This window comes from Symsagittifera roscoffensis, chromosome 1 (genome assembly GCF_963678635.1).
Source record: "Symsagittifera roscoffensis chromosome 1, txSymRosc1.1, whole genome shotgun sequence".
NCBI classification, from domain to species: domain Eukaryota; kingdom Metazoa; phylum Xenacoelomorpha; order Acoela; family Convolutidae; genus Symsagittifera; species Symsagittifera roscoffensis.
Window position 1 is genome coordinate 83,286,379 of NC_087062.1, and position 23,980 is coordinate 83,310,358.

At 35.5% G+C, this 23,980-nt stretch overlaps 3 protein-coding genes across 4 annotated transcripts in view; 2 read left to right on the forward strand and 1 right to left on the reverse strand.

Annotated features, from left to right (window-relative positions):
- Positions 1-22,820, forward strand: part of LOC134857117 (chymotrypsin-like elastase family member 2A) — a 44,020-nt gene extending 21,200 nt beyond the window's left edge. The window contains exons 3-4 of one of the 2 annotated variants that reach the window (XM_063873485.1): positions 20,868-20,964; positions 22,144-22,820. In XM_063873485.1, coding sequence (XP_063729555.1) covers positions 20,868-20,964; positions 22,144-22,690 — 644 coding nt within the window. In that variant the 3' untranslated portion in view covers positions 22,691-22,820. Of the gene's footprint in view, positions 1-12,618; positions 12,716-14,019; positions 14,636-20,867; positions 20,965-22,143 lie in introns of those variants that run through there. The other variant, XM_063873484.1, reaches the window with a different exon arrangement.
- The window catches only part of LOC134851205 (probable small nuclear ribonucleoprotein Sm D1), a 107,116-nt gene that overhangs the window by 54,571 nt on the left and 28,565 nt on the right, over positions 1-23,980 (reverse strand). The window lies entirely within an intron of this gene.
- Positions 1-23,980, forward strand: part of LOC134851199 (medium-chain specific acyl-CoA dehydrogenase, mitochondrial-like) — a 423,273-nt gene that overhangs the window by 34,012 nt on the left and 365,281 nt on the right. The window lies entirely within an intron of this gene.

Genomic DNA, 23,980 nt, shown 5'->3' on the forward strand with positions numbered 1-23,980 from the left:
TGTAGTCGCTTCGTAGGATTGCGTCTTGTAGAAAATGTTCATGTAGAGCAGAGCATTGATTTGTAGAGTTGTGGCGGCGGCCAAATCACAGCTGGATATTTTTAAGAAACATAACATCAAATACATTTTTTCACATTTGGTTTGGCAAATATATTTGTCGGCCATACTGAACTATATTTGTAGAAGCATGCTTTGTAGGGTGACGGTGGCCAAATCACAGTTAGATATAAATGAATACAAAAATAAAAAAAAACAGGGACGGAGGTTAACAGATAATCTTGAAACTAATAGTTTCCTTCCACCTGGGTTTTAGGCTCAAATATTTACTGCTGAGAACTGTTTTTCCCCGGAAAACTGTTATGGTTTTCTGCATTTGGTTGATACGATTTTAGTCGTTTATATAACTCTCTTGCACCTGATCCGTGAAGGAGTCAAGAATTGGAGTTTGCTTTTTGGCGGTTATAAAGGCTGCTGGAACACAAATGTGTTGATGGGGGAGTTGTGGATTAACCAGACATTAGGCACCGTTACCGATTTGGTAAGGGTGGTAGGTTTTCCATCTTAAATCTGTTAATGAATGAAGAGAGCGCATAATTTAAACTGGTATCAAAATTTGGCGGTTTTTTTGGGTTGAGGTTTTGTTCCTTTTTGACTTGGATCGCAATTTTTGTTTCAAGTTCTAGAGAGTTTGCTGATTTGGTCTAGGTGTTGCCGAGTTGAAGAAAAGGGAAAATTGTGAAAGGACAGATAATAGATTTTCTTTTTTGAATGCCATTAGAGTGTTTCACTTTTGGGATTGTAAAATTGGTATTCAATTTTGGCCTATTAATCTGCTTGATTACTTTGTGCGGCATTTCTATGGGGTCATTTAAAGACAGAATGTTTTCAAAATCAAGCAAGTCTTCTTCGAGTGGAGTCTGAAGAAGGTCAGCAGGTATACCTTTCAGAAAACTTCAATTATTTGGTTCGTAGAATGATCGAAGTCCATAATTTCACCTTCTTCGAGATCGGTGATTTCAGACATCATTTTTGAATATGATTGATTTTGTCGCAATTTCTGAAAAGTTTCAATCGGCGGAGGGAGGTTTTTGAGGTTGAGACGTTTTTGAAAGAATGATTTTGCGCTCATTTCAGCCGTACTTGTTTTTACTGGCACGAGGGGGTTTTATTTGCAATTTAAGCTGGTAGTGATAAGCATTTTGCTCCTTTATATAACCATATGTTTGAGTTTGAAAATAACCATATAATCTCACCATTTGGTCAGAGATCAGAATGTTTGCAGAAGGTTTCTTCTTGATTTTATTAATTTCTAATGGATTGAAATTATGGCAACAAAAATGATAAAGATAACTGGCTGAAGCATCCAAAAAATTTAGAGCTTCTGAAAAATATTCCGCTTTGGAATATAAGTGATGAGAAACAGGAAGAGAGAAAAACAAATTATGAGTTTATGTATAATTCAGATCTCTTTATTTCACGGGTCGAGTATTATTTATTACTCACAAACAAAAATTATTTGTTCGAGGTTCCGCTTTTGCGGTAAGCCGAATGGTGTTCAGCCCAAACAATAGATATTAATTTGGATGGGAAGGCTGATATCATGTTTAATTGTTGAGAAGAAACTGACCATGTGTCTAGCGATTCAATAGTGTGATCAGTTTGCTCCCTGGTGAGGATGTGAGTATGTTTTTGATCATTTGATTTCAATTTTGGTACTACATTTATATTTTGACAAAAATGTTTTTGTTTTCGACTCTAAACCCTGAGCCGAAGTCTTAATGTGATGCAATTTTTTTAATTAGAACTCACATAATGTCTCCTGAATTTTTTCAGAACAAATCGTTTTCTTGCACTGCTTGTCGTTTTGTCTGCTCCTTTCCATCCTGCTGATTGAAAACTCTCTCTTTGATGTTACATTGCATGAATGGAGGCTGTTTTTGAACAAAGTGTAAATACAAACAGCCAATTTCTTAGTATACGTTTTGATTGTTTACTAATCTCTGAAGAATATGGCTCAGACATGTTCCTACTCAAATTAAGTGAAAATTGTCACTCCCCATGAAAGAACGTGAGTAGCCTCGCAATAATCTTGGGATACTAAAGATTTTTCTTAAAAGTCTAAACACGAGAGAAAAATATTGAATTCTTTTTATTGTCTGATTAAAATCTTAGAAGAACTTGGTACATATCAGCTGTCATCTGGAAGATTGGTTTTTGCTGAGAATTGAGGTTTTTTTTATGGGAGAAGTTTATTGTATGTCTTCAAAAATCAAATGCTAGTTCAATTTTTGAAGGTTTTTACAAAGCATTTCATAACTAGTTCTACTTCCATATATGGAAGTCATGATATCTCATAAGTTTTTGTCACGATTGAGAAGTACAATGTCAGCAAGGCTCCTTTATTCAACTTAGTTTCTTCACTGTAAAAGAAATAGAGCAATAAAACAAGTTGCCTCTGTATTTGCCAATGAAATTACACTCTTTAAGAACCCACAGATCTTTCTCAAGTATTGGGAGGTTTTATAATTGTTGAGAATTGTAAGATTCAATAATTGCTATTATATGTGACTTTTTTCATTAAAATATATTTGGTGTACAACTTTATTTTTGCAGTGAAGTGCAAATTAGGAGCTAGAGCATTAATTTTTGGAAAAAAAATTGAAGACAATGAATACATACTCGGTTTCTGATTTGATACATTTGTAAGTCTAGATTTATAAAATTAGTTTTTGATGGATTATCTTAATCTAGAAGAATTCTTCTTGCTTATTTTACGACAAAACGAAAAAAAAAATTGATGAAAAATTTTTTTTTGGTAGTTTCTTTTTTCGCTGGTCTGATATTCAACAAACTAAAAAAAGTAATTAAAATTTCAAAATCTGTTTCAAGATTATGTAATTAGTATAATAAAACGTACTTTTTCAAAGAAATTTCAGCTATCCACATCTTGAAACTTATATATAGTAGTTTATTGAGGATTTTGATATTAACTCTTTTTTTCTAAGTCAATTATGATTAGATGGACATTGAAACTGATAAAAAAATTCGTTGTAAAAATATCTTGACTCTGATTGGTTGATATCGAAACCGATGAAACTCCACAAATAAGTAAAGCCCGATTCTGATTTTCTAGTTATTTGAAAAAATTCTTTGTTTAGTTGGGTTCTTCCTTTATAACCGTTTTTAGGAAAGATTTTTTACTTACATTGAAAGTCATTGCTCAAGGTTGACCTAGTTTTTATTCAATTTCATTCAATTTATGGAACCTTTCAAAGTAAGTGTATGTTTCTCACTGAAATTTTGAATTTTTCAAAATCTCCCATAAAGTTACTTCAAGTTCTTTACTCATTTCGATGCCGTCACTGAAGAGAAACGAGAGATTTGCATGTCTTCAGTTCGGCAAAAATTGAAAAAAAAAATCGATCAAAAACTATTACCATTGACTTACCATAAACCAAAAATCATAATATGTTAGCGTTAGCCCCCTTCTATAATCTACACGTTACACCAATGAGACTCGCCAAGTAGATAACGCGCCCCGAACTATTTTGCAAAAACTAGAGATTTCTAGAAAAACGAAAATTACCATTTTTGTACCATTCTCTTACCAGGTCACAGACACTTAAGCCTTGCCAATTCTATTCCCTATCTTAAAACATTGCCTTGTAGACCCTATCCATGATGTTAAAACATAACTTGGAGATAGAGACCAGATAGGCTATAGCCTTTCTCAATACATGGTTGGGGGTCTCCGTGGACCCCCTGATCAGCTTAAACATTTACAACTAATATGTGAGAGCGTACAGGGGAGAACTGCTACCAGAGCTTCACACCAGTCTGTACAATCACTTAAAAGGTCAAACAAACACCAGCTAAGCGACGCAACCACAGGCCCGATCGCGGAAGTCACGGTTGAACTATCGAGTGAAGGTTTTTTAAAAATTTTACAGGCTCCAAAGACGGAACATCATATTAACACAGAATCGCCACAAAACCAGTCCCTGAGGAGCAAGACCGGCAGCCGATCTTGATTCAAAAAGGCTTTATCAGAAAGCCTCAGGGTCTCATAATGGAGAAGGAAGCCCACACCACTAACACGACGACACAAAAAAAGTCGGCCATCAGCCCATCACCGGCTAAAGAAACTACCATGAACGTTGTGGGGGCAGGAGAGGGTTTCAAGCAGCATATCGAACGAGGTGAGACGGAATCAATCAGGTCTTCATCTACACCAAAGCCAAAGATTCTTCGGAAACTCGCTAAGGCATTCGGGCATCAGCATCAAGCAATCGGAGGGCAAAAATTAAGCCCGAGAGTCAGAGACAGACAACGAGCCGCCGAGGAAGACCCTAAAACAAGTAGCACCATTCAAAATGATCAGTTTTGATATAAACTCTTGAAAAAAAGGAAAATATTTGAAACTGATCAAAACTATTACTAAACTTTTGCCGGATTTTTGTTAGTTAAGATGATTGTCTTACTGAACAACAATACTTTCATTTTGTGCAAAAGCGTTAACCTAATAACCATTCTACCTCTTTTGTATTCCAAACTAACTTGACTTAACTTATGGCAATCAACCAAATCGAAGCTAGTTAGAATAAGGGGTCAATCACAAAGAATGAAGACAGGAGAAAAGAAGTCAATGAACATCGCCAGATACAAATTTCCAACAGAGAGAACCAAAAAATGTTGACAAAAAATTTCTGAAAAAACTTCTGCAATTTTTTCTCAAAATTGAAAGGCTTTTCGACACATCTTGTAAAAGTATTCAGAAGAATTTTTTGTGAGATTTCTTATTAATTTTTGTACCTATGATTTTCACTTTTCGCATCTTGCAAAATTTCTTACACTGTTTTTTGCTCCAATTTGTTAAAAACTGCTGATTAGACTTTGCATTTTGCAATTTTTTTTCAAAACTATTTCTGCATACAAAATTAAACAAATAAAAAAGTGAATACAACTCTGAGATTAAATCCAATGTTGTTTTCGCTTTTTATTGAATTACCGCAAAAACTTCTTTGCGCCGTTAATAATTTTGTTTACTGCTTTCCAGCAACTAATTGTTACGTGTAGATCGATCGAAAGTAATTAAAACTGTGTTTTCAGGTTTTGCATAGATTTTTAATTGACAATACTGAAACTTTGTGAGCAAAATTTGAGCAGATGTTTAACAATAAAATTTTATGATTTTATGGTTAAACTTGCTACATTTTTGCATTTACATCAGAAAAAATATGATTCAGTTTTTGCATATTGTTTTAAAAAACTTTGCTGTCTAAAAAATTTTAAGCTATCTAAAAAATCACGACTTTTTGGTGATCTTTAGAAATGTTTCAAGTCAGTTGTACACATGTTTTTAACATTAATTTTAGCATAAAATTATTTTAAAATTAAAGTCTTGACACTTTTGGATTTTGAAAAAAAAATTTTCAAAAGAGTTCTTGCTTCTTTGTCAATATATTTTTATCAATGTTTTTTTGTGAGTTTTTGAAATTCTAAGCCGCCTCAACTTTTTTCATAGTGATTTGTGAGAAAATTTTGCTGGAAAAAATTGTAAGTACTTTCGAAAACTTTTTTCCATCAATTCAAATTTTACAAAACGAAACGTACTTTGTATTATCAGTTTGGCGTAATTGAATAATACTTTTCGAATAATTTCAGGTATATTGCATTTTCAGTTACCTGAAATCTATGGAAAACTTCCTGAGATTTCAGATGGGATATAGATACAATGAAAGTGTGATAAACAACTGGCAAAAGAGTTAGAGAGTTTATAAAACAATTTAGCTATGTCAAAGAACCCCTCGAGAAATCAAGACGGACTTTCCCAAATACTGATTGCAAAATCCTCAAAATTGAAAATTTGATATAAAAAAAAAGATTATGGAAAACAACATTCTTTACAAATGACTTTTTCCCAGTGTAACTGTTCATTTTCACAGATTCTTCAGTACTCGAATAAAACGTTATTGTCCATTAACTGTTCCCCTAATTGAATAGCAAAAATTGGAACAGATAGAAGCTACGATGGGAAAACATTTAAATTAATAGAAAAAAATTAAGATGAGAACGAGATTTGATTAACGCATCAGGAACAAAAGAATGAGAAATTCAAAAAAAAACAATGGCTTACTTCTATAATCTACACGTAATACACCAATGAGACTCACCAAGTAGATAACGCGCCCCAAAATTTTTTACAAAAAACTAGAGATTTCTAGAAAACCAAATATTACCATTTTTGTACCATTCTCTTACCATGTCACAGACACTTAAGCTTTGCCGATTCTATTCCCAATCTTAATTGCCTTGTAGACCCTATACATGATGTTAAAACATAACTTGGAGTTAGAGGCCAGATAGACTATAGCCTATCTCAATTTATGGGGGTCTCCATGGACCCCCTCATCAGCTTCATATTTACAACCAATATGTGAGAGCGTACAGGGGAGAACTGCAACCAGAGCTTCACACCAGTCTTTAAGATCCCTTAAAAGATCAAACAAACACCAGCTAAGCGACACAAACACAGGCCCGATCGCGGAACTCACGGTTGAACCATCGAGTGAAAGTTTGTTAAAAAAAGTTGCAGGCTCCAGAGACGGAACATCATATTAACACAGAGTCGCCACAAAACCAGTCGCTGAGGTGCAAAACCAGCAGCCGATATTGATTCAAAAAGGCTTTATCAGAAAGCCTCAGGGGCTCATAATGGAGAAGGAAGCCCACACCACTAACACGACGACACAAAAAAGTCGGTCATCAGCCCATCACCGGCTAAAGAAACTACCATGAACGTTGTGGGGACAGGAGAGGGTTTCAAGCAGCATATCAATTGAGGTGAGACAGAATCAATCAAGTCTTCATTTACACCAAAGCCAAAGAAAATTCCGATTCTTCGGAAACTCGCTAAGGCATTAGGGCATCAGCATCAAGCAATCGGAGGGCAAAGATTAAGCCATAGAGTCAGAAACAGACAAGGAGCCGCCGAGGAAGACGCTAAAAAGCAAGTGGCACCTTTGATATAAGCTCTTCAAAAAAACAAGCAAAATACATGAAACTGATCGAAACTATTACTAAAACATTTGCCGGATCTTTGTTTGTTAAGACGATTGTCTTACTGAACAACAATACTTTCGTTTTGTGCAAAAGCGTTAACCTAATAACCATTCTACCTCTTTTGTTTTCCAAACTAATTTGACCTAACTCATGGCGGTCGACCAAATTGAAGCTATTTAGAATAAGGTGTCAATCTGAATGTTGTTAAGACTTTCCTATTCTTATTCAACTCACAATGTTTCTTTCACTCATAAATAAGTTTATTATTTCAAACAAAGAGGACACACATCAAACATAGAACATGGGTTATTGGATATAGATTGATTGTGATAGTGATATCAAATATAGAACATGGGTTATTGGATATAGATTGATTGTGATAGTGATAGTGATAGTGATAGTGATAGTGATAGTCATAGTGATGATTTGATATATTTTTGCTTGGCTTACCCACCGTACATTTTCACATTTTCAACATTCCATCTAATGGTTAAATCAATCAGAAAGAGACAACATATGTCGTAATGTTTGCTTTTGTTGATATTTTATCAACCGAGCAAACACATAACTTCAAGCTAACATATGGTAAAATTTTAAGAATTTTGTCTCTGATTTCAAATCACATCATCCAACCATCTTTTAGGGTGATTGTTAAACGGCGATGCCAGTTGACAAAAAAATTTAAAAGCAGAAAATATGATTTACAAAACGTCATAAAGTTTTAATAGAGTTTGCGTAAAATTTTTTGTTTCTAATTTTGACAATTTGCGCGTAAAATGGCGGCTTGTAGTGTAGTCGGTCGCTGAATGGGTTCTTGTAGTGTAGTCGCTTCGTAGGATTGCGACTTGTAGAAAATGTTCATGTAGAGCAGAGCATTGATTTGTAGAGTTGTGGCGGCGGCCAAATCACAGCTGGATATTTTTAAGAAATATAACATCAAATACATTTTTTCACATTTGGTTTGGCAAATATATTTGTCGGCCATACTGAACTATTTTTGTAGAAGCATGCTTTGTAGGGTGACGGTGGCCAAATCACAGTTAGATATAAATGAATACAAAAATTAAAAAAAACAGGGACGGAGGTTAACAGATAATCTTGAAACTAATAGTTTCCTTCCACCTGGGTTTTAGGCTCAAATATTTACTGCTGAGAACTGTTTTTCCCCGGAAAACTGTTATGGTTTTCTGCATTTGGTTGATACAATTTTAGTCGTTTATATAACTCTCTTGCACCTGATCCGTGAAGGAGTCAAGAATTGGAGTTTGCTTTTTGGCGGTTATAAAGGCTGCTGGAACACAAATGTGTTGATGGGGGAGTTGTGGATTAACCAGACATTAGGCACCGTTACCGATTTGGTAAGGGTGGTAGGTTTTCCATCTTAAATCTGTTAATGAATGAAGAGAGCGCATAATTTAAACTGGTATCAAAATTTGGCGGTTTTTTTGGGTTGAGGTTTTGTTCCTTTTTGACTTGGATCGCAATTTTTGTTTCAAGTTCTAGAGAGTTTGCTGATTTGGTCTAGGTGTTGCCGAGTTGAAGAAAAGGGAAAATTGTGAAAGGACAGATAATAGATTTTCTTTTTTGAATGCCATTAGAGTGTTTCACTTTTGGGATTGTAAAATTGGTATTCAATTTTGGCCTATTAATCTGCTTGATTACTTTGTGCGGCATTTCTATGGGGTCATTTAAAGACAGAATGTTTTCAAAATCAAGCAAGTCTTCTTCGAGTGGAGTCTGAAGAAGGTCAGCAGGTATACCTTTCAGAAAACTTCAATTATTTGGTTCGTAGAATGATCGAAGTCCATAATTTCACCTTCTTCGAGATCGGTGATTTCAGACATTATTTTTGAATATGATTGATTTTGTCGCAATTTCTGAAAAGTTTCAATCGGCGGAGGGAGGTTTTTGAGGTTGAGAGGTTTTTGAAAGAATGATTTTGCGCTCATTTCAGCCGTACTTGTTTTTACTGGCACGAGGGGGTTTTATTTGCAATTTAAGCTGGTAGTGATAAGCATTTTGCTCCTTTATATAACCATATGTTTGAGTTTGAAAATAACCATATAATCTCACCATTTGGTCAGAGATCAGAATGTTTACAGAAGGTTTCTTCTTGATTTTATTAATTTCTAATGGATTGAAATTATGGCAACAAAAATGATAAAGATAACTGGCTGAAGCATCCAAAAAATTTAGAGCTTCTGAAAAATATTCCGCTTTGGAATATAAGTGATGAGAAAAAGGAAGAGAGAAAAACAAATTATGAGTTTATGTATAATTCAGATCTCTTTATTTCACGGGTCGAGTATTATTTATTACTCACAAACAAAAATTATTTGTTCGAGGTTCCGCTTTTGCGGTAAGCCGAATGGTGTTCAGCCCAAACAATAGATATTAATTTGGATGGTAAGGCTGATATCATGTTTAATTGTTGAGAAGAAACTGACCATGTGTCTAGCGATTCAATAGTGTGATCAGTTTGCTCCCTGGTGAGGATGTGAGTATTTTTTTGATCATTTGATTTCAATTTTGATACTACATTTATATTTTGACAAAAATGTTTTTGTTTTCGACTCTAAACCCTGAGCCGAAGTCTTAATGTGATGCAATTTTTTTAATTAGAACTCACATAATGTCTCCTGAATTTTTTCAGAACAAATCGTTTTCTTGCACTGCTTGTCGTTTTGTCTGCTCCTTTCCATCCTGCTGATTGAAAACTCTCTCTTTGATGTTACATTGCATGAATGGAGGCTGTTTTTGAACAAAGTGTAAATACAAACAGCCAATTTCTTAGTATACGTTTTGATTGTTTACTAATCTCTGAAGAATATGGCTCAGACATGTTCCTACTCAAATTAAGTGAAAATTGTCACTCCCCATGAAAGAACGTGAGTAGCCTCGCAATAATCTTGGGATACTAAAGATTTTTCTTAAAAGTCTAACCACGAGAGAAAAATATTGAATTCTTTTTATTGTCTGATTAAAATCTTAGAAGAACTTGGTACATATCAGCTGTCATCTGGAAGATTGGTTTTTGCTGAGAATTGAGGTTTTTTTTTTGGGAGAAGTTTATTGTATGTCTTCAAAAATCAAATGCTAGTTCAATTTTTGAAGGTTTTTACAAAGCATTTCATAACTAGTTCTATTTCCATATATGGAAGTCATGATATCTCATAAGTTTTTGTCACGATTGAGAAGTACAATGTCAGCAAGGGTCCTTTATTCAACTTAGTTTCTTCACTGTAAAAGAAATAGAGCAATAAAACAAGTTGCCTCTGTATTTGCCAATGAAATTACAATCTTTAAGAACACACAGATCTTTCTCAAGTATTGGGAGGCTTTATAATTGTTGAGAATTGTAAGATTCAATAATTGCTATTATATGTGACTTTTTTCATTAAAATATATTTGGTGTACAACTTTATTTTTGCAGTGAAGTGCAAATTAGGAGCTAGAGTATTAATTTTTGGAAAAAAAATTGAAGACAATGAATACAAACTCGGTTTCTGATTTGATACATTTGTAAGTCTAGATTTATAAAAATAGTTTTTGATGGAATATCTTAATCTAGAAGAATTCTTCTTGCTTATTTTACGACAAAACGAAAAAAAAAATTGATGAAAAATTTTTTTTTGGTAGTTTATTTTTTCGCTGGTCTGATATTCAACAAACTAAAAAAAGTAATTAAAAATTCAAAATCTGTTTCAAGATTATGGAATTAGTATAATAAAACGTACTTTTTCAAAGAAATTTCAGCTATCCACATCTCGAAACTTATATATAGTAGTTTATTGAGGATTTTGATATTAACTCTTTTTTTCTAAGTCAATTGTGATTAGATGGACATTGAAACTGATAAAAAAATTCGTTGTAAAAATATCTTGACTCTGATTGGTTGATATCGAAACCGATGAAACTCCACAAATAAGTAAAGCCCGATTCTGATTTTCTAGTTATTTGAAAAAATTCTTTGTTTAGTTGGGTTCTTCCTTTATAACCGTTTTTAGGAAAGATTTTTTACTTACATTGAAAGTCATTGCTCAAGGTTGACCTAGTTTTTATTCAATTTCATTCAATTTATGGAACCTTTCAAAGTAAGTGTATGCTTCTCACTGAAATTTTGAATTTTTCAAAATCTCCCATAGAGTTACTTCAAGTTCTTTACTCATTTCGATGCCGTCACTGAAGAGAAACGAGAGATTTGCATGTCTTCAGTTCGGCGAAAATTGAAAAAAAAAATCGATCAAAAACTATTACCATTGACTTACCATAAACCAAAAATCATAATATGTTAGCGTTAGCCCCCTTCTATAATCTACACGTTACACCAATGAGACTCGCCAAGTAGATTACGCGCCCCGAACTATTTTGCAAAAACTAGAGATTTCTAGAAAAACGAAAATTACCATTTTTGTACCATTCTCTTACCAGGTCACAGACACTTAAGCCTTGCCAATTCTATTCCCTATCTTAAAACATTGCCTTGTAGACCCTATCCATGATGTTAAAACATAACTTGGAGATAGAGACCAGATAGGCTATAGCCTTTCTCAATACATGGTTGGGGGTCTCCGTGGACCCCCTGATCAGCTTAAACATTTACAACTAATATGTGAGAGCGTACAGGGGAGAACTGCTACCAGAGCTTCACACCAGTCTGTACGATTACTTAAAAGGTCAAACAAACACCAGCTAAGCGACGCAACCACAGGCCCGATCGCGGAAGTCATGGTTGAACTATCGAGTGAAGGTTTTTTAAAAATTTTACCGGCTCCAAAGACGGAACATCATATTAACACAGAATCGCCACAAAACCAGTCCCTGAGGAGCAAGACCGGCAGCCGATCTTGATTCAAAAAGGCTTTATCAGAAAGCCTCAGGGTCTCATAATGGAGAAGGAAGCCCACACCACTAACACGACGACACAAAAAAATCGGTCATCAGCCCATCACCGGCTAAAGAAACTACCATGAACGATAAGGGGGCAGGAGAGGTTTTCAAGCAGCATATCAAACGAGGTGAGACGGAATCAATCACGTCTTCATTTACACCGAAGCCAAAAGAACCTCCGATTCTTCGGAAACTCGCTAAGGCTATCGGGCATCAGCATCAAGCAATCGGAGGTCAATGATTGAGCCCATGAGTCAGAAACAGATAACGAGCCGCCGAGGAAGACGCTAAAGAGCAAGTGGCACCGTTCAAATGATCAATTTTGATATAAGTTCTTTTAAAAAAGGAAGCAAAATACTTTCAACTGATCAAAACTATTAATAAAACATTTGCCGGATCTTTGGTAGTTCAGATGATTGTCTGACTGAACAAGAATACTTGTGCAAAATCGTTAACTTAATAACCATTCTATCTCTTTTGTGTGCTACTTCAATCGAGGTTAGCCTTAAAAGTTAAAGGATAACTTACCTTAGCACTTCTCAGGTATCGTATCAGTATGTATTAGAAAAACTGGTCCACAAAATATCGCCCCTCTAAGTGCACTTTAAAGCTAGTTGAAAGCCAGTTGAAAGCAAACTTCTTATTTTGATGTTTTTTTTGCTGCAGCTGTTGATGTTCGGATAGTGGTTGGTGATTTCACAGATGCGACATCAGCCAAAGAGCAGGTGTTAGTCGAGATCATATACTGGCCGGCGGACTTCCTGTTAGTATATTTGCCCTCTTTAAATATCACCCCCATAGCAGCTAGTAACGATTACCACCCCTATAAGGAACTAATTCGACGGTTGAGCATATGTGAAATATGTACGTAGTAACGAACCTCCCTCTCCCCCTAATGAAAAAGGAGAGGATAATGAAAGCGATCCAGGATATATTCTTCTTAAACCCACTCTAAAAAAAATTTCATGAAAACATCCCTCTGAAAAGGCTGAAAAAGGTATTGTTTCTGTAAGCTTGCAGTACTTCAAATACATAAATATAGATGATTAGAAAATTATTGCGAGGTTGATAAAAAATATTATCTTTTGGTTGAAATTGCTTTGAATAAAAAAAATCATCTATCTAAAACTGTTTCATAAATAGTTTCCGCAGGTGGATTTATGTTGCAAATCTTTTGGCCAAAAATTTGTATGTTTCGACCGTCTCGATCAAATTTCGGTTTTTTATTTTCCTCGACCAAATTTTGGTTCCATTACGAACACAATTTTTGTAATCTTAAATTCTTAATCTTAAATTCAGTACAAGATAGCACTGGTTTGTTGTGGGAAATCCGCTCTAAAAAATTTGACCACTAAGTGGATTTTCTAAACAAAAAACTGAAATTCTTTTTTTCTTTCATAGCTCTCAGATCTATTCGTTATTATTTTCATCTTAGGTACAAATTCAAAAACTTTGGATGTGAGAATTGGATCTGATCGAAAAATGTGACATCTTTTTTTAGGTTAGCTAACTAAATTGATTTTCCGATCTCTCCCAAAGCATTGAAAAGACCGACCCTAATTTGGCCTAATTTTCTGCGCTGCAGGTAAATTTTAAGTTCCAAGGCACTAAAATGACCCTGTTTTGGGTTAAAAATTTGCGCCGCGGGCAAATTTAAAAAGACAGGCCAAAAACAGCATTTTTAGGCATTTTTTGGTGTTTTTTGACGCGCACTTCCCCTTCAAAATTAGTGAATATTGGCCCCAAAAACGCCCTTAGAAAGACTTTAGGGCCCGTCAACCAGAAATGGAACTCTCAAATTAGTACAAAAGGGAGGGAAACTTTGGGTCGGCAGGGGGTCGAATCCCTGAGGGGGGGGGGGGCGTTCACACCCGCCCCTCCTTCTAAATCTGCTGATGCTCAGCTAAAACTTAAAAACTTCTGCTTCGCTAACTGAGTTTTTCATCAGCATGTCTTACAAGTTTTGGCAAACATAATTCAGATCCCGCTCTTTTATAATAAGAAATCACGTCGAAAAATAGACAAGATGCAAATCGAATTATGATGTGAGCCGAATGATTCATATAGGTATACACGAGTTGCAGTCGACAACGACATTGCGCTGATCAAAGTGTCCAATTACAGCTTTGAAAAAGAACGCATTTTGTCAGTCTGCGGTGGCTATGCTGACGAGTGTACCATAATGGGTGCATGTGGAACAGGAAGAACTAGCCACAACTCAGAAGCTCTATCTCCATTTTTGAAAGAAATTCTACTCTACGAAAGACCTCCCGGACTTTGGGATTTTTCCTCGGATTGTTCTCCAGATAAAGTTTGCACACGACGAATATCGAGTGGTCGGGATGACAATCTATTCCTTGGAGACAGTGGGGGACCACTTTATGTTTTCGGGGAATTTCCAGACAACAAACCGATTTGTGTCTATGGCGTGGCTAGTTTTTGCGGGCAATGGTCACTAGATGTTCTTGGCTTCAATCTTTTCAACTGTTATTATGGTGGAAGCTATTTTGCAAATGTTCCCTATTTCGTGGACTGGATCGACGCTACCATTCGACATCATTATGTGCAGTACGATACTGAAATGACGGCGACCGATAGTTCAAGCAATTATTGATATTCTTATTTCCAAAAATCAAGTTATGAAAACCAAAATTGTTCCAAGTTCTGTAGAAAAAGATGGAATATTTGTGGTTAGCTTGGTTTTTTTCTCTACAAAGTTTTGCCTTGTAAACTTGCCAATTTTGACGGAACTTTTTTTTTGATAAAACTATATCACCAGAAAATGAATGTTCTCCTGAGTTCAAATTAAATAAATTTATTCACCTAAATTCACTTTTGTAGAGTTACAGAAGTTTGAAGATTGCCAACTTGGTAAATTTGCAGTAACAAACGCGCGGTGTATATCTTGCTAATCACGCGTACGCGGAGATTTAGTTCGTCCTGAACTTAGTTCCAAACTGATTTGATACTTGATTTTCGGCCTCATTAATTCGTTGCTATATGCGAAAAATACCACTCTGTACTTAAGATAGCGTGCGAGGAGTTGAAATAGTGCTGACGGATGGCGTAAAGTAAAGGGCCAAATTTTTTTCAACAAGAGGGTAATAATGTCCTGAATTCAAATTCAAAAAAGTTTCTACCTGTGATCTATTTCATAAAGTCATGGAGATATAAAAATAACCAATTCGGCTAATTTGTGATAAGGAACGCGCGATAAAACTCGTACCAACAACGCGTAAGCCGAGATTTAATCTGGTTCAAAAACAGTTCCAAATTAATTTAAGGCAGAATTTTTAATCCTAACTAAATCTTAACTTCACGTGAAAAACTACTTTGAACTTTAAATAGCTTGCGAGGAGATCAAAAAGTAGTAAAGGTATGGCGTGTGGCGGACAGAAAAAATTTTTATACTTTTTTAGCTAAGTAATGTTGTTCTGATCTCAAACTCAAAGAGATTTCGATAGCGTGTGGGAAGACGATGGAGTGTTGAAGGCATGACTCATGGAGGGCGAAACTTTTATTTTTATGGAACGAGATGTTGTTTTGCGCTCGCAAAAAAAAATCAATCAGTTACAGTTTTTCAAAAAATCATGGAGTAGAAAGATTGTCATTTTAGCCGAATTCCAATAATTAGTGCGCAATACATTTCTTATCAAAAACGTGTAAGCGGAAAATTGGTCCAGCATGGAAATAGCTCTAAACTGAAATGAGGCATAATTTTTAGCATATTTAAAGTCTATGCCAAAAAGTATGCCAACTTGCCATAACTAACGCGTGATGTTTATATAGCGTAACGCGTAAGCGGAGATTTATTCCAGCTTAGAATTAGTGTGTTGAAGATTTTGCGTATACTGGGGCGGAAATTTTGAATTACCTAAAAATTAATGGTTCCCTAACTTTTTTAAAATCTCTGATGCTAGTTTGCAAAAGTCGTGGGTTTATTAAGGTTGTCAATTTGAGCAATTTTTCAAAATCTAATGCGCCAAGATTTTGGCCAACAACGCGTTAGTGGAGATTAAATTGAGGCTTGCTCTTAGGCCTGAATAAAATTGTTGCTGTAAGAAAAAGTCTCTCATTGTTTTTTAGATAGCATGTGAACATAACATACAATAGCGTGTTGATGGGATGGCTTATGGAGCAGAATCAGAAAAACAATAATATCCCGAGCTCGGATTCATTTTTTTCAAAAATGAGCATTTTTCTCAAGGTCTACGACATTTAGAAATTGCTAATTTGACCAACTTCAGATAATTTTTGCGCCATAAACTTCTTTCCAATAAAGCTTAATCGAAGATTTAAAACGGGTTAAAATAAGATTTAAAAAACTAAAATGAGGCCAACTATAACTTTTGTTCGCCTATTTAGTTTTTGCAAAAAACGAGAAATACCATTTTGTACTTTAGATAGCGTCTGAGGAGATGATAGCGTAGTGACGGGATGGCGTATGTGGAACGGAACCATTTTTTTTTCGCAGAATGGTATTTTGTCTGTGCTCGAACTCAATTTTTTTTCAGCTGTGATCATCTTGCTCAATTCCTGGAAGTATATATTTATATTGCCGAATGGGCCAATTTGGGATATTTACGCGTAATGAAAGTACTGCCAATGACACTTAAGCAGAGTGTCAGCTCATCTGAGAATTAGCTACAAATTGAAATTATGTTTTCGGTAATGAAAAATCTATCATTTTTTTTATTGTGCAGAGCTTGCAAGCAGATGAAATGTGTCGAGTGTATGATGAAATGTGTCAGAGTTTCAGCTCATCTGAGAATTAGTTACAAATTGAAATAGTTTTTGGTATACATATTTTCTGCTATATGAAAATTCTATCATTTTTTTTATTGTGCAGAGCTTGCAAGCAGATGAAATGTGTCGAGTGTATGCCGTATGCCAAATGGAGTTTTAAATTTATTAGAAGTTTAAAGTTTTCTTGTACTCGAGTTCAATTTTTCTTCAGCTGTGATTTTCCCCCCAAAGTCACGGAAACTTACATAAAGCCAAATGGGCCCGCTTGGGATATTTACGCGTAATAAAAGTACTGCTAATGACATTTAAGCGGAGTTTCAGCCCATCTGAGAATTAGTGCTAAATTGAATTGAGGCATTGTTTTTAACCTATGTAATTTCTGCTATATGAAAACTAAATCACTTTGTACTTTAGATAGCGTGTGGGCAGATGATAGCGTGTTGAACGGATGGGATATTGGGAGCGGATTTTTTTGTCAGAAATGTAATATTCTCTTGTGCCCGAATTCGAATTTTTTTTCAGCCGTGAGCTTTTTTCATGAAGTCATGGAGGGTACATTGCTGTCAATATGGCCGATTTGAGAAAATTATAACGCGCGTTTCCTTCTCAGCATTAACGCGTAAGCGTAGGCTCGTTTTGGCTCTAAAAAGTTCGAAAATGATTTGAGATATGCTTTGAAGCTGAAATTAAATTTTGCTCTTTCACAATTTATCACTTTGTTTTATATTATCTAAAATTATTTTTTCTATGCGCTCAAATTCAAAAAGATATTCATCCCTGACCATTATTGTAATATTAGGAAGCTTATATATTGCCAGTGTGGTCAATTTTGACAATTAACGCACAAAAATTTTCGGCTTAGAAATAATTCCAAATTCGGTTTAAGCATGCCTGTTTTATAAGCTGCTATATGCAGAATAAATCTTTTTGTACTTGAGATAGACGTGGAAGATGAGAACGTGTGGAATACTTGGACTACTTGGCGGGCAAAACTCTCATATTATCAGAAAAGTAAAAAAAAATTGCCTTGAGCCCAATTGCAAAATGTGTTTCAATTGCAATCAACTTTCATGAAATCATGGAGATATAACAATAGGAAACCCGGCAGTTTGGCATAACGCGCGATGTGTTTCTTAGCAATAAAGCGTAAGCGGGAATTTGGCTCAGTTGTAAGCTAGCTGCAAATTGAACTGAGGCATGTTTTGAAGCCTAGCTTAAACATTGCTATATGCAGAATTTATTAAGTTAAAATCGAGATAGCGTGTAGGGAGATGATAGCATCTAGAAATGTTAGCTAGCAGGGAAAAAAACTTTCAAATAACAGACAAATAATTTTGATTTGAGCTAAAGTTGAGAAAGATGTAGAATCCCTGATTGCTTTTGTAAGTGATTTTGAAACAAAACAAAATTGAAATAAGGCATATTTTTGGCCTGTATTAAAGCTATTTTAAGCAAAACTTATCACTTTATTCGTTCGATAGGGTTAGATAAAATGCAGTAGCGTTGAAGGTATGTATGTAGTTTAGGGAGGCAACATTTTTGTTTTATGAGAACAAAACTGTTGCCTTAACTCATGGATGTACACAGATTGCCGATTTGGTTGTTCTGTGATTAATAACGCGCCATGTTTTCCTGCCAAAAACGGGTGAACGGATAATTAAAACGGCTCAAAAATATCTCCAATTTGAATTAAGGTTTTCATTTTAGCCTAATTGAAAGTTTGCTATTTGCAAAATACGCCTAACTTTACTTTAATTTGCTCATAACGAGATGAGGGTCTGTTGAATGGTTGGTGTAAATGGCTTCAAAACGATCATTGTATCAGAAAAGTAATGTTGCCCTGAGCTCAAAAGCAAAGTTTATTTCAGTTGTGATTATTTTTGATAAAATCATGGAAGTATGCAGATTGGTCGCTTTCGGATTACTAATGCGTGATATATTTCTTAGCAACGACGCGTAAGCGGGTGTATGGTTTGGTTTCAAATTAGTTCCAAATTGAAATGACGCTTGCTTTCTGGCCTTATTTAAAATTCGCTATATGCGAACTTAATCTAATTGTAACTTTAGATAGCGTGTGGGCAGACATAAGAGTGTTAATTGTATGAGTTATGGGCGGCAGAATTTTTTAAAATTAAACGGTATTGTTTGTCTTTAGCTCAAAATCAGTAAAAAAAAATCTCTCTCTTATTCTTCTTACTAAACTCATGGGGTAGAAAAATTGTCAGTTTGATCAGTTTGCGATGAAAAACAGGACGTTTTTTGCTTGTTAGTAACGCGTCAGCACAGATTTAATCCAGCTTAGATACAGACCTTAATTGAAAGGAGGCTTTCTTTATCGTCTATTTTTAAGCTACTATATGCAAAATTTCTAATGTTCTTTTAGATAGCGTGTGGGGAGTTGATAGTATGTTGAAGTTAATGCGTGAATGGGGGTAGGAATTTTTTTTATCAGAAAAAAAAATGTTGCCCTGAGCTCAGACTCAAAAAAATTTCACCTGATCAAGAAGATCAATTTTTGCAAGGTCATGGGGGTATGAGGGTTGTCTTTTTAATCAATTTTCAACACTTAACGTGCGATGTTTTTTTTTTCAACGCGTTGGCGGAGATTTAATTGAATTGAGGATCGTTTTTTGGCTTAAACCAATATTTGGCATATGCGGAAAAGGTCTAGTTCTAAAAAGTCGGTCATCAGCCCATCACCGGCTAAAGAAACTACCATGAACGATGTGGGGACAGGAGAGGGCTTCAAGCAGCATATCAAACGAGGTGAGACGGAATCAATCAGGTCTTCGTTTACACCGAAGCCAAAGAAACCTCCGATTCTTCGGAAACCCGCTAAGGCATTCGGGCATCAGCATCAAGCAATCGGAGTACAAAGACTAAGGCCCAGAGTCAGAAACAGACAACGAGCCGCCGAGGAAGACGCTAAAAAAGCAAGTGGCACCTTTGATATAAGCTCTTCAAGAAAACAAGCAAAATACATGAAACTGATCGAAACTATTACCAAAACATTTGCCGGATCTTTGTTAGTTAGCATGATTGTCTTACTGAACAAGAATACTTTCATTTTGTGCAATAGCGTTAACTTTATAACTATTCTACATCTTTTCCTCCGTGTGCCACTTTAATCGAGGTTAGCCTTAAAGGTTATCTTCGATAAAATGTCTCCTAGTATGGGAGTTGTCATAAGGCGACCTTCGATCCCTTTTTCTGCGCTATTTTTTTCATGTGTTTCTTATCTGTCAGTTCATAGAGCTGTAAGTTTTCCAAGAACACATATTAACAGTCAAATTATACATCACCCAATTTCAGCATGAACTCAGTTGCCCAAGCCTAGAGTAATAAAATAAAGTCTGCTGTAATTTCTTTTTGTGATTTTCAAAAAATTTTCCAATTCTGATAACAATTTGTCATTAACATTCCTTCTCTGTTCTAATTCTATATTGAGATTTATCAATTTTCTATTTGAATGTTACGATTTTATCATTTTACCTTATTTAAATTTCACTATTTGATTTTCCGGTTTTTCGGTCGGCCGAAGAGTTTTTGTTTGTTCTAAATCTCAGGAGGGTTTTTGTTTGTTCTAAGGTACAAAATTCGTACACGGTAACAGCCGAGAAACTTACTTTTTGGTGTCAGAGGCATAAAAATTCTCTCTATACTTGTCCAAAAACATCTGTAAATACATGCGAAGACGAAACATGATAGAACTTTTTTCATTAGCTTATACTGACACTTAAGTGAAGGCCAAATATTCCTTTCATGGAACGCACAACAATCATCAGATGAGGTCAATTGATATATCATGAAGAAGCCTTTTCATTCATGTTGCAAAAATTCTTCCTGAAAAAAACTTCCGGAGACAAAAAAATGTTCCAAATCCTCCTTTTTTACCATTAGCTTAAGGCAATCTTCATTCTGCGCAAATAAAAAGAAAACAAATTTAAAACAACCTTCTAGATCTTTTTTTTAGATCATTTTTGAAGAAAAGTACAACAATGACGTCGACTTTTCTGAACTAACAGAAAGTTCAAGCTCGCCTGTACTTCTCAGGTATCGTATCAGTATGTATTAGAAAAATTGATCCACAAAATATCGCCCCTCTATATGCACTTTAAAGCCAGTTGAAAGCCATGAAACTTCTTATTTTGATGTTTTTTTTGCTGCAGCTGATGATGTTCGGATAGTGGTTGGTGATTTCACCGATGCGACATCAGCCAAAGAAAAGGTGTTAGTCGAGATCATATACTGGCCGGCGGACTTCCTGTTAGTATATTTGCCCTCTTTAAATATCACCCCCATAGCAGCCAGTAACGATTACCACCCCTATAAGGAACTAATTCGACGGTTGAGCATATGTGAAATATGTACGTAGTAACGAACCTCCCTCTCCCCCTAATGAAAAAGGAGAGGATAATGAAAGCGATCCAGGATATATTCTTCTTAAACCCACTCTAAAAAATTTTCATGAAAACATCCCTCTGAAAAGGCTGAAAAAGGTATTGTTTTTGTAAGCTCGCATTACTTCAAATAAATAAATATAGATGATTAGATATCGCAAATTTTGATTCCATTACGAACACAATTTTCGTTTGCCCTCAGAAATAGTTTGTGTTTCTGCTGCTGCTTCAAGATCTTCAATTCAGTACTAGATAGCACTGGTGTGTTGTAGGAAATCAGCTCTTAAATATTTAACCACTAAGTGGATTTTCTATACAAAAATCTGAAATTCTTTTTTTTCTTTCTTAGCTCTCAGATCTATTCGTTATTATTTAAGTCTTAGGTACAAATTTAAAAACTTCAGATGTGAGAATTGGATCTGATCTAAATTTTTGTCTACTTTTTTTAGGTTAGCGAACTAAATTTATTTTCCGAGTTCTACCAAAGCACTGAAAAGACCGACCCTAATTTAGCCGAATTTTCTGCGCAGCAGGCAAATGTTTTTGCGCCGCAGGCAATTTTTAGTTCCAAAGCACTAAAATGACCCTATTGTTTTGGAACAAAAATTGCGCCGCCGGCAAATTTGAAAAGACAGGCCAAAAACGGCATTATTAGGCATTTTTTGGCGCGCACTTCCCCCTCAAAATTTGTAAATATTGGCCCCAAAAGGGCCCTTAAAAATTCTAGGGTCCGTCAGCCAGAAATGGAACTCTCAAATTAAAACAAAAGGGGAAAGGGGGGCCCTTTGAGTCGGCAGAGGGTCGAATCCCTGAGGGGGGGGGGGGCGTTCACACTCCGCCCCTCCTTCTAAATCCGCTGGTGCTCATCTTACAACTAAATATTTCTGCTTCGCTAAAAATTCTGGCAAAACTGAGTTTTTTCATCAGCATGTCTTACAAGTTTTGACAAACATAATTCAGATCCCGCTCTTGTATAATAAAAACTCACGTCGAAAAAAGACAAGAAACAAATCGAATTATGATGTGAGCCGAATGATTCATATAGGTATGCACGAGTTGCAGTCGACAACGACATTGCGCTGATCAAAGTGTCCAATTACAGCTTTGAAAAAGAACGCATTTTGTCAGTCTGCGGTGGCTATGCTGACGAGTGTACCATAATGGGTGCATGTGGAACAGGAAGAACTAGCCACAACTCAGAAGCTCTATCTCCATTTTTGAAAGAAATTCTGCTCTACGAAAGACCTCCCGGACTTTGGGATTTTTCCTCGGATTGTTCTCCAGATAAAGTTTGCACACGACGAATATCGAGGGGTCGGGATGACAATCTATTCCACGGAGACAGCGGGGGACCACTTTATGTTTTCGGGGAATTTCCAGACAACAAACCGATTTGTGTCTATGGCGTGGCCAGTTTTTGCGGGAAATGGTCAGTAGATGTTCTTGGCTTCCATCTTTTCAACTGTTATTATGGTGGAAGCTATTTTGCAAACGTTCCCTATTTTGTGAACTGGATCGACGCTACCATTCGACATCATTATGTGCAGTACGATACTGAAATGACGGCGACCGATAGTTCAAGCGATTATTAACATTCTTTTTTCCAAAAAATCAAGATGTTAAAACCAAAATTGTTCCAAGTTTTGTAGAAAAAGATGGAATATTTGTGGTCAGGATGGTTTTTTCTCTACAAAGTTTTGCCTTCTAAGCTTGCCAGTTTTGACTGAGTTTTTTTCAAAATTAAATTATAGCACCAGAAAATCAAATTGAGCTCAAATTCGAAAATATAATTCATCTAAATTCATTTTTGTAGAGTTACAGAAGTATAAAGATTGCCAACATGGTCAATTTGCACTAAAAAACGCGCGATGAATTTCTTGCTAATAACGCGTATGCGGAGATTTAGTTCGTCCTGAAGTTAGTTCCAAACTGAATTGATACTTGATTTTCGGCCTCATTAATTCGTTGCTATATGCGAAAAATACCACTCTGTTCGTAAGATAGCGTGCGGGGAGTTGATATAGTGCTGACGGATGGCGTAAAGTAAAGGGCCAAATTTTTTTCAACAAGAGGGTAATCATGTCCTTAATTAAAATTCTAAAGTCTTTCTACCTGTGATCTATTTCATAAAGTCATGGAGATACAAAAATAGCCAATTCAGCATATTTGTGATAAACAACGCGCGATAAAACTCGTACCAGCAACGCGTAAGCCGAGATTTAATCTGGTTTAAAAACAGTTTCAAAATAAATTAAGGCAGAATTTTTAATCCTAACTTAATCTTAACTTCACGTGAAAAACTACTTTGAACTTCAAAAAGCTTGTGAGGAGATGAAAAAGTAGTGAAGGGATGGCGTATGGGGGACAGAAATAAATTTTATGCTTTTTTAGCAAAATAATATTGTTCTGATCTCAAACTCAAAGAGATTTAGATAGCGTGGAGAAGACGATGGAGTTTTGAAGGCATGACACATGGAGGGCGAAACTTTCATTTTTATGGAACGAGATGTTGTTTTGCGCTCGCAAAAAATCAATCAGTTATCATTTTTCATAAAATCATGGAGTAAAAAGATTGTCATTTTAGCCGAATTCCAATAATTAGCGCGCAATACGTTTCTTATCAAAAACGTGTGAGCGGAAAATTGGTCCAGCTTGGAATTAGCTCTAAACTGAAATGAGGCATACTTTTTAGCATATTTAAAATTTATGCCAAAAAGTATGCCAGCTTGCCATAACTAACGCGTGATGTTTATATAGCGTAACGCGTAATCGGAGATTTATTCGAGCTTAGAATTAGTTCTAAATTGAACTGAGACATTATTTTTAGCCTAATTAAAAGCCGCTATATGCAAAATATATCACGTTGTTTTTTAGATTGCGTA